The sequence below is a fragment of the Lolium rigidum genome, chromosome 5 (assembly GCF_022539505.1).
Source record: "Lolium rigidum isolate FL_2022 chromosome 5, APGP_CSIRO_Lrig_0.1, whole genome shotgun sequence".
Taxonomy (NCBI): Eukaryota; Viridiplantae; Streptophyta; class Magnoliopsida; order Poales; family Poaceae; genus Lolium; species Lolium rigidum.
The window spans coordinates 195598233-195609649 of NC_061512.1; the positions used below are offsets into that span (position 1 = coordinate 195598233).

The 11417-nt window shown below is 48.9% G+C and overlaps 1 protein-coding gene across 1 annotated transcript; it reads left to right on the forward strand.

Moving 5' to 3' along the window:
* The first annotated feature begins 2030 nt into the window (after nt 1-2030).
* Nucleotides 2031-3646, forward strand: LOC124655303. Its single transcript, XM_047194223.1, has one exon. The coding sequence runs from the start codon at nt 2120-2122 to the stop codon at nt 3383-3385; it is 1266 nt and encodes a 421-aa protein (XP_047050179.1). The 5' UTR covers nt 2031-2119; the 3' UTR covers nt 3386-3646.
* Nucleotides 3647-11417: the final 7771 nt, after the last annotated feature.

The window sequence follows — 11417 nt, forward strand, 5'->3', positions numbered from 1 at the left end:
GCCGCTCTTGCGCTCTTAGGTTAACATTGCTCCCGTGAGGAGGTGTTGGCGATGGTGCGTATGCATGTACATGTTTCTGCTGCCACGGGGCGATCCCGACTTCGATGAATGTAAGGCCACTGTGGAGCACCTCGTCGCTAACGCTGAGCAACTAGAGTCGGAGCAGCCATGTTCACATATCGTGCACCTGGCTACCCCGGGCCTGACATGAGCCACCTCAACCCCGACAACCACGCTCGAACCATTTTCCCCCGGGAAGGTCAGCTCAGCGCAATACCCTCTTGAGACTGAGATAGGCATTGGGGGGCTTGGGGTGGGAAGGATGCTTCAAGAATGTCCCCGCAGGAGGCCCCTTCATGAAGAAAGCTCAGCTAAAGATTGATGATCACTTGACTAAGAAGGTGTCACACTGTTTGGAGACCTGACCCACTTTGTTGCTATCGGTGCGCGCCTTTCCGCGCATCAAGAGGGTGAGATAGTTGCTTTCTTGATTGAAAACACCAACGTGTTCACCTAGGATCCACCCAAGCTTTTCGGGGTCCCCTTGGAAGTTAGCGAACAGATTTTTGCGGTGGACCTCGATACGCGTCCTGTGAAGCAGAAGGTGCAGCATCAGGCATAGGATCGGCATGACTTCATCATCGAGGGGGTTCTTAAACTAGATGTTGCCGGGGTGATAAGTCGGATTTTGCATCCCACGTGGACTGCAAACCCTATCGTTTTGTCGAAGCCTAATCTAAAGAAGAGGATGTGCGTCGACTTCACCGATCTGAATCGCGCCTACCCGAAGGACCCGTTTCCGCTACCGCGCATCGACCAAATCGTTGTGCTTCCTGGAGGCATTTTCTGATACAGATGGTAGTGGAAGATGAATAAAAGACCACATTGATCACACCCTTAGGATGCTCCTGCTATACGGTGATGCCCTTCGGGCTGAAGAATGCCGGGGCACCTTCCAAACGGTGATGCGTGAGTGCATGGGTTTATAGATGGGCCGCAACACGAAGGCCTACATCAACGGCATCGTCATCAAAACCAGTAACCAGTGAAGTTTGATCGACGATTTGCGCGAGACCTTTGAGAACCTTTGCAGGGTTAAACTCAACCCAGAGAAGTGCGCCTTTGGAGTACCATTCGGAAAGTTGCTGGCCTTCTTGGTATCGAATTCAGGGATCAAGGCTAATGACGACAAGACGAGGGCTATCGAAAATCTCTAGATCCCCTGGCGATTCAAGGATGTCCAACGATTGAATAGATGCATTACTATGTTAGGGCTCTTCATCTCCTGCATGGGAGAGCGTGCCCTTCCGTTCTTCAAGTTACTTAAGTCAAAAGGGCCCGTCGAGTGGACTGCCGAGTCTGAGAAGTCGTTTGATGAGTGCATTTTCGAAGCATATTTACCTTATGTTTTTGCATATATAGTTATAGCATTTTAGTATTTTACGACGCGCGCACCTTTTATACTTGTCTCCACAATATCCCGAATTATGAAGGTATTGATGAACATATCATTTGAAGCTCTTTTAATTTTGTCTAAACTTAAATTTATTTATACATAATTTAGTTAGTGCATAACGATGCATGCTGAACGGAGAAGTAATTCATGAGTAAAAGTTTCTGCAAGCAAGATAACAATGCATGTATCATTTCCAGTTGACAAAACCAAATCCTTGCAGCTCTAGTTAAATTACAGATAGAAGGCGACTTGCGAGGCTCAACTCTATCCGCTCGTTGAATAATGCGATTGACATTTATATGCAGGGAGTAGGATAGTGATATGAAGGTGGATTTTTTTGGTGTCACGATGAAAGGACCAATTTAAAGTCTCTCTTAGAACAACCTAAAACGAGCTCAAAATCGACGAGAGGAGGAAAGCCTCCATTCCAAGCCCGGTCCAAGGCAAACTGGCACGGTCGCGGGGCCCCACCTCCAGCTGGGTCCAACGTGTGTGGGGCCCACAGTACCAGAGTTATATTTACCTTCAGCCTCGCTCGCGGCCGGTCCAGTCCAACCCCAGTCTTCCTTCCTACCCTCTTCTCTCAGAGCCAAATCGAAGCGAGAAAATTCCCCAAAAAGCTACCGTTTTTCCGGCCGACGCGCCGGCGCCGCAGCCGCAGCGATGCCAAACGCGATACCAGCCTTCTTCCGCGCCTCGCCGGGAGGCGCGGCCGCGGCGTCGGGGTCGGCGCCGGGGCCCAGCCTCGCCACATCGGTCTACGAGACCCGCCTCGGCCTGGCGGCGCTCTCCTGGTCGCGCGCCGCGTTCGGGCTCAGCCTCCGGGCCGTGCTCCGCGTCGGGGCGCTCGTCTCCTCCTCCGCCTCCGCCTCCGACTACGGCTGCTACGACGACGGCCCGGAGCTCGACGAGGAGGCGGCCATCGCGGTGCGCGTCCGGCCGTGGCTCTTCTGGCGGCGCCGTGGGTCCAAGCGGTTCCACGCGCACGACCGCCGGGTGGACATCGCGTGGGACCTCACGCGCGCGCGCTTCGCCTCCCCGGGCTCGCCCGAGCCCTCCTCCGGCTACTACGTCGCCGTCGTGGTCGACGGCGAGATGGCGGTCGTGGCGGGGGACATGTCCGAGGAGGCGTACAGGAAGACCAAGGCCCAGCGCCCGGCGGCGGGGCCCGGCCACGTCCTCGTCTCCCGCCGCGAGCACGTGTCCATGCGCGACGGCGGGCACGGCCGCGGCCACAAGACCTGCGTCACCGTCCGCGGCAAGGAGCGGCAGATCTCGCTGGATCTCGTCTCGCGCGGCCACGGCCGGGACAAGGAGACGGACAGGGACAAGGACAAGGGGGCGGAGGTCGGCCTGTCCGTCTCCGTGGACGGCGACCGCGTCCTCCACATCCGCCGCCTGCGCTGGAAGTTCCGCGGCAGCGAGAAGGTTGACCTCGGCGGTGGCGACCGGGTCCTCGTCTCCTGGGACCTCCACAACTGGCTCTTCTCCGCGCGCGACCCGCCCCTCGCCGACGCCGCATCCGTTCTCGCCGCCGCGGCGCCCCCGCCCGCGCAGGCAGTCTTCGTCTTCCGCTTCGAGCTGGCCGACGCCGCCGCCGCCGGCGAAGAGCGCGAATCCGCGGAGGCCAAGGAGAAGGAGCTGCTCGATAAGGCCAGGAGAGGCGGCGGCGCCGGCATCCTGTCAGGCTACCTTGGGAGATGGGGCAGAGGGGACTGGAGCGAGACCAGCAGCAATGGGGAGAACCGGAGGAAGAGGGGGCACGCGCGCAGGCTGGCAAAGGGAAGCTCCTCGTCGTCGGCGTCAATCGCATCCTCCTCGGCCTCGTGGGCGAGCAGCTCCACGGTCATGGACTGGGCCAGCCAAGAGGAGGCCGAGCTGCACCGCGGCGACGGCTTCTCACTGCTCGTCTACGCCTGGAAGAGCTAGTTAATGGCTGCCACGACGCCCGGCGTCGCTGCAACCAGCTGGCCGGCCGGCATTGTTACATTTGATGATGGGTGATTGGTTCTTCATTCGTTGGGAGTTTCTCCTCCGATTGTTGTAAGTTGCGATTGTTTTCCGAGCAAATGATCTTGTGCAGTTTTGAGTGACCAAATTGTTCATTACAACTACGAATATTGAACACAGCTAGCTGAATTCATATTACGACCGATGTTCGTCAAATTAGGTGGCAAATTGCTACACTTACGACCTATGTTCGTCAAATTAGGTGGCAAATTGCTACATTTACGACCTATGTGCGTCAAATTAAGTGGCAAATTGCTACATTTACGACCTATGTTTTGTCAAATTCAGGCGGCAAATTGCTACATTCTTCTAATCATCATTTGTCCGGTTGGTTGATCACCTTGTGGACTTTGAAACACGACCTTAATCTAGCGCAAGGCGATAAGACTAAAGTGGTTAGTGGTTACTACATGACTAGATCTCTTCACTTAGAATAGCTTGCAGCTACGTTTAGAGGGTTCCCCTGTCTCCCGTGCCACTTGCTGAGAAAAGGAGAAGCATCTGATGGACTATTATGAGAAGCAACAAATTCAATCCTCAATCATGGGTGTGATGGATGACAAATGCCGGGTTGTTTAGATTGAGACATCTACATGCTGGTGCTTGGCTGGATTGACATTGCTGGTTGTTGCCTTGCTACTTATGATTTTTCTTCCCTGAGGAAGAAGAGAACCTTCCTAATTAATTAGTTTGTTTGAGCTAGTGGCTATGGTTTTGGTTAAACAACGACAATGCGCTGTGGGGGCTCTGCTATGAGTGCCGCAGCAAAACAATGTGCTACCCATGCAGTTCTTGGTATGCTGTCATGGACCATCAGCAAGGGGGGGCCATTCTCTCATAGTGGAAGAGGTTGAGGTTTTCTTAATTGCCCTGATTTGCATCAGGGGGCCTGCATCTTTAGTTCCTTTGCAAATACACCAATCATCTCCATTCTTTCAAGCCCCAGGATGTTACCAATGTGCTCTTGTCGATCACTCTCTGGTTTTAAAAGCCTATAGGTAGGACTTTGAAGAGAATTTCTGTGAAAAGTGATAACCCGATTGATCATTTCTCTCGGTGGGTTGGAACTTGGAAGATATAAAATTGACAAGCTTTAATTATTATTATTACTACTTTCTCCGCCAAATAAAATATGTCGGAGATTTATCTAAATTCGAATGTATGTAGATAGTACTATACTGTCTAGATACATTCAAATTTAGAGAAATCGGAGACATCTTTAATGAGATGGAGGAAGTATATTTGTTTAGGATGTCTAGAGACTTCTAGACACTTTTAGTGTATAGATACATCGACATTAGATAAATTTTTGACATTCTTTTATAAACAGCATGGATGGTGTTCTGTAACTATAATACTAATTCTATTTATAAAAAGATGTCGAAAATTTGTCTAAATTGGATGTACTTATACAGTAAATTCGGATATATAGGTACATCAGAATTTAGACACTTTTAGTGTATAGATACATCTAAATAATGTCGAAGATCTATCTAAATTCTAGTATATACTACCTCCGTTCCTTTTTAATTGACTCGGATTTAGTATAAGTTTGTACTAAATCCGAGTCAATTAAAAAAGAACGGAGGGAGTAGGTACATGTAAATTTAGACAAATTTGCCATATTCTTTCATGGACAGCTTATACTGGCTGCCATCCATTCAGATTTGATTTCCTAGTTGCTATCAGAACTAGTACACCGAAGCTGGGTCGTCTGCGAAGAGCTGGTAGAGCCGATGCTGGAGGAGTAAAGAACTTGCAACGGCTGGGGCACAGTTGGAAGACCATGGACCGTTTCCGATTGCGCTGGATTCAGATTAAGCTCGCTTTGACCGGAAGCCGGCGGTGATCTGCTGCGCAAGCGTCCACATTAGAGCATCATCATGTGGGCGATCTAGTACCGCCATTTTATAAGAAAAAAATGGCGATTTCCTGTCAGGCATAACGGAATCTTGCCATGGAAGGTTAGCCGGGACGGTTGACCCGGATCAGACGCCGGCAAAACACTCCTGGTAGCTGGAGAAATCTAGGGGGTGCTGGAGACGGCGGAAGAAGGAAGTGTCATGGCCGTTGGTCAAGCAACTACACTACGCTAGTATCTAAAACAAGCAACCATGCACACCGGATTCAGTTCCGTTTACCTTTGCAAGCAAGTTGTGCATCGGGCTCCAATTCGTCTCCCCTCCAGCCGCAGCCTCCTCAAAACCTAGCGTAGCCTCCACCTTCGCCTTCTCTAGATTGGTTTCCCCATTTTTGGTTGGCCTCGTCAATAGATGGTCTCGCCAGTGTCAGGGGGGGTGGGAAAGTTGAGTTTTTAATGAATAAAAATAGCGTGCTCAAAGATTAGGTTAGAATTTTACTAATCGTCTTCTTCTTGAGCTCCGCCTTAATGGAGTTAATATCATCTACTATAATTGATCTTCGCGTCTTTGTTTGACGATGGGATCTCCTTTCCGATGTTAATAGGGCGCTTGAAGAGTATAATTCTCTAGGTATGGGCCATCAGATCTGATTCAATTTGAATCTTTTCTTATGACTGTCGCTAGGAGATTTGTCCTTGCAATATTTATCTCTGCGGCAACGTCCTTGACAATGGTGATTCGTACTTTAGGCTCGCCAACAATGTCGACCAAGTTGTTCAGTCATTTTTCCTTAGCATACTAGTGTTTGGTACTATTTCCGATATTGATTGACTACTTTAATGATTGTGCACGCGCATGTAGCCTTGACATTGCAGCTTAAATTAAAATTATGGAACCTTCATTGGCACATTTACAGTCTGCTATCTATCTTGGGGTTGTTTTCGGAAAAGTATAAGATTGTATCATGGAAGAAAAAAGATTCTGAAGGCCTTGCAAATTTTCTCTTTTTTTAGACTTTATTTTGTAATCGTTGAAGTTAGCTCGTGTATCACTACCATGTACAATTAGTAACTATAAATATATATGATATTGATTGTAAAAAAGGGTTGTGCATCAAACATGCTTATGTTAGAGAATCTCCGAGGGCGATCACTATCCCCTCCTAGTCTTTCTGAAATAATCTGCGCGACATACGGTGGATTGACGCTGAGCGTCATGCTCGGCATCGAACCATTGCACCCACATGGGCGAATCAAAGGTGTACACGGTGTTCCGTTGCAAATCCGGCGGGAGGAAGGTCATGCGCCGCAAGATCTCATGGCGGCGCGTTGGGATCGCCGGAACATGCACACGGGCTTTGTTCAGATGCCATCCGTGGGACATGTGGACAACTGGCCAAGGTAGCGGCTAGCCTGCCTCGACGAACTATCGCGCCACCTTGCGCTCGGAGCGTGGTACATGAGGTAATCACGCTGGCCTGGCGCCCTTGGCCGCCCACACGAAATGGCGGCCGTTGAAGCCGCCCGCCTCGTGGTCATTACGGTCAGGGTGGAAGCACTGGTTGCCCTCCGCCATTGTGACAAGGCTAAGGTTTTGAAGTAGTTAGGATTTTGGACGAGGCAATGTAAGCTTTGAGTGTGTACTGGGTATCGGGAACTAGATGGGGTCTGGGTAGAACGACGGGTCCATTAGTTTTTTAAAAAAGAGAGGCAAGACTTGTTATTTTCATTAATAGAGAGATGGCCTGTTTATTAACGAAAAACCTGCCAAAACTGTACAAATACCCTCGTCGACCGTCATGGAGCACCATCGTCGCGAGGGCACACGCAGCCACCCTTGCAACCCACCGAAGGTACACAAACACCACCGAAGTGAAGATCGTCGTCGAGTTGCCCACCAGCATCATCATCACTCTGCAGCTACTCCGACTTGCCCGAAGAAGCGACCACCAAAGAAGACCTCGCTGACATAGGCATCCCCAATGGGCCTGCCGAAGATGGTACCTGGGGTTTACTGAAGGCCCACGACTCGAAGAATAAGAAGAATAGGAAGCCCAAGTTATTATTAAGGAAAGCTAGAGTTGTATTAGGAAGTACTACTTGTAATCTTGCGGGACGGGTTGGAAACCCTCCCAGACTCTGTAACTTGTGTATTACGAATCCCTCGGCTCCGCCTCCTATATAAGGGGGAGTCGAGGGACGAAGAGAGGATCGAATCAATTGTCAACGCAACCCTAGTTTCTTAATCGTCGAGTACTTTTCGGCTGAAACCTTCGAGATCTACTTGCCCTCTACTTCCGACGAAGCCCTAGTCTACAATACGTAGGCATTGATAAGTTAATACCTTGTCAATTGGCGCCGACCGTGGGGATTAGAGGAGACAAGGAGCTGATCTCGATGGCACGTTCAAGATCGTCGACTTCGTCGGTAGCAAGCAACGCGTTGGATCGAGGTAAACAGGTCGAAATTGATCTAGTTGATTTTATTCCTCACCCGCCCTCCCGTTTGGATGCATATGCGTATCTGGAGGAGCCCATGGAGATGACGTTCGGAAAGTTCCGATTCTGTGTCGAGAAAGAAGGATCGTATCGTCTCGAAGTTCCGATCTCGTCGGGATTATCAGCGGTCGATTCTGACTTTTCGTCAGACGAAGAGGAGATTTCATCGCCACGCTTCATCAACACTATGGCAAGCGTAAAACTCACCAAGACCTTCGGCGACATGTCCTTCGAGTCGTCTGCGGACTCTGATATAAGCAGCGATTCAGACAGCATCGACAGCTTCAATTTCATCGACAGATCTATTGCTGTTGGAAAGGTCTTCACCAATCTGTACGATGGTGTCACCAATCCTGACAAAAATCAAAATTCAAAATATCATCAGATCTATGCAATTGAAGAAACAAACCGAGCAGAGCCGGAAACGTCAGAGGCTTTCGACGATGCGGGAAACCCATATGTCGATCCCGCTGATCTCAGGCGAGGTTTAGGCACCAAATATGTTGGGCCTACACCGCATTTAAGGGTTCAACTCCCGCAAGAAGCATGGGACAGAGCCGCAAGAGCCATGGATGGTACGGAACCAATGACCACAACTGCTACGGCAGAAGAATTGCAAGCTTACCAATATAGACTCGCTCGTGTGGGTAGAGAGTTAGAAAAACAGACATCTTAATTAAATAGAAGAAAGGAGGCAGCTTCCGCGTCAAGCAGGCGAAGGGCAGATCTAAGTCGACAGTCAAGAACTTCGGGAGATAGCCATAGAGAAGCTCGGAGGAGAGCAAGATCTCGGCTGCAAAATATACCTGAAGCAGAAAGAGAGACTTTAATTTAAAACCTCGATATGTCTTTTATGTCAATCGATACGAGGGGGAATATTATTCCCAAAACACCGGAAGCAGGATATATGGCAACACAAGCTTTCATCCTAGCATCCAGGCCACCTCCCGGAGTTCCAAGAGAAGCATTGTATAACATGGCCATGGCAGGGTGTGGAGCCATGGGAGCGGCTTTCGCAGCCACACCTCCCGAAGGAACTGCAAGACAAAATAGTCCGAGACCTACCGCAGCAGTGCAAGATCCACCGAGAGCAAGTGGAGTCATAGATACAGCGACTCAGGCCAGAGTGGATAGAGCGCGACAGGATAGAAGGGAACATCGGCATTCACCAGAAGTTGCTGAAGAAGATATGTGTGGACTCCCGTGTTTTACGAGACGAGTTCGAAAAACTCGAGTCCCGTCAGGTTTTAAGTTGTCCGATAGTTTCAAGAAATTCGATGGCCTGCAAGATCCCGAGGATTGGCTAGTCGATTACCTTGAGACGGTGAAACTAATAGGTGGCACTAGAGCAACAGCCATGCAGAGCATTCAAATACACCTGAGTGGAGCCGCAAGATCTTGGATAAAAAAGCTTCCCCCAGGTTCCATCGACAGCTGGGATAGTTTTGAGGATGTGTTCGTCAAGAACTTCTGATCAACCTGCAAAAAACCTGCATCTCTAGAGGAGTTGAGATCGTGTCGACAAAAGCATGATGAACCAATGAGAAAATACATCCAAAGGTGGAACATTATTAAAAACTCGGCAGAAAATATATCGGACGAGAGAGCAATAGATGCGTTTATAGCAGGAATTCGACGAGGAGATTTTGTCGAAGACTTGGGGAGAACCAACCCAAGGACAGTATCAGCGTTGATGGAGATAGCAAACAGATGGGCAGATGGAGAAGATGCTTGATACGTCTCCAACGTATCGATAATTTCTTGTGTTCCATGCCACATTATTGATGTTATCTACATGTTTTATGCATACTTTATGTCATATTCGTGCATTTTCTGGAACTAACCTATTAACAAGATGCCGAAGTGCCGATTCTTGTTTTCTGCTGTTTTTGGTTTCAGAAATCCTAGTAAAGAAATATTCTCGGAATTGGACGAAATAAAAGCCCAGAGGCCTATTTTTACACGAAGCTTCCAGAAAACCGAAGTCGAGACGAAGAGGGGCCACAAGGTGGCCAAACCCTAGGGCGGCGCGCCCCCCCCCCTAGCCGCGCCGGCCTGTGGTTTGGGCCCCCTGTGCCGCCTCTTGACCTACCCTTCCGCCTACTTAAAGCCTCCGTGACGAAACCCCCAGTACCAAGAGCCACGATACGGAAAACCTTACTGAGACGCCGTCACCGCCGATCCCATCTCGGGGGATCCTGGAGATCGCCTCCGGCACCTCGCCGGAGAGGGGAATCATCTCCCGGAGGACTCTACACCGCCATGGTCGCCTCCGGAGTGATGAGTGAGTAGTCTACCCCTGGACTATGGGTCCATAGCAGTAGCTAGATGGTTGTCTTCTCCCCATTGTGCTATCATTGTCGGATCTTGTGAGCTGCCTATCATGATCAAGATCATCTATATGTAATTCTATATGTTGCGTTTGTTGGGATCCGATGAATAGAGAATACTTGTTATGTTGATTATCAAAGTTATGCTTATGTGTTGTTTATGATCTTGCATGCTCTCCGTTATTAGTAGATGCTCTGGCCAAGTAGATGCTTTTAACTCCAAGAGGGAGTACTTATGCTCGATAGTGGGTTCATGCTCGCATTGACACCGGGACAAGTGACGAAAGTTCTAAGGTTGTGTTGTGCTTGTTGCCACTAGGGATAAAACATTGATGCTATGTCTAAGGATGTAGTTGTTGATTACATTACGCACCATACTTAATGCAATTGTCTCGTTGCTTGCAACTTAATACCGGAGGGGGTTCGGATGATAACCTCGAAGGTGGACTTTTTAGGCATAGATGCAGTTGGATGGCGGTCTATGTACTTTGTCGTAATGCCCAATTAAATCTCACTATACTCATCATGATATGTATGTGCATTGTCATGCTCTCTTTATTTGTCAATTGCCCAACCGTAATTTGTTCACCCAACATGCTGTTCGTCTTATGGGAGAGACACCTCTAGTGAACTGTGGACCCCGGTCCAATTCTCTTTACTCGAAATACAATCTCATCTGCAATACTTGTTTTTACTGTTTTCTCTGCAAACAATCATCTTCCACACAATACGGTTAATCCTTTGTTACAACAAGCCGGTGAGATTGACAACCTCACTCGTTTCGTTGGGGCAAAGTACTTTGGTTGTGTTGTGCAGGTTCCACGTTGGCGCCGGAATCTCCGGTGTTGCGCCGCACTACATCTCGCCGCCATCAACCTTCAACGTGCTTCTTGGCTCCTCCCGGTTCGATAAACCTTGGTTTCTTTCCGAGGGAAAACTTGCTCGCTGTGCTCATCATACCTTCCTCTTGGGGTTGCCCAACGAACGTGTGAAATACACGCCATCAAGCATATTTTCCGGCGCCGTTGCCGGGAGATCAAGACACGCCTGCAAGGGGAGTCTCCACTTCTCAATCTCTTTACTTTGTTTTTGTCTTGCTTTATTTTATTTACTACTTTGTTTGCTGCACTAAATCAAAATACAAAAAAATTAGTTGCTAGTTTTACTTTATTTGCTATCTTGTTTGCTATATCGAAAACACAAAAAAATTAGTTTACTTGCATTTATTTTATCTAGTTTGCTTTATTTACTATTGCTAAAAT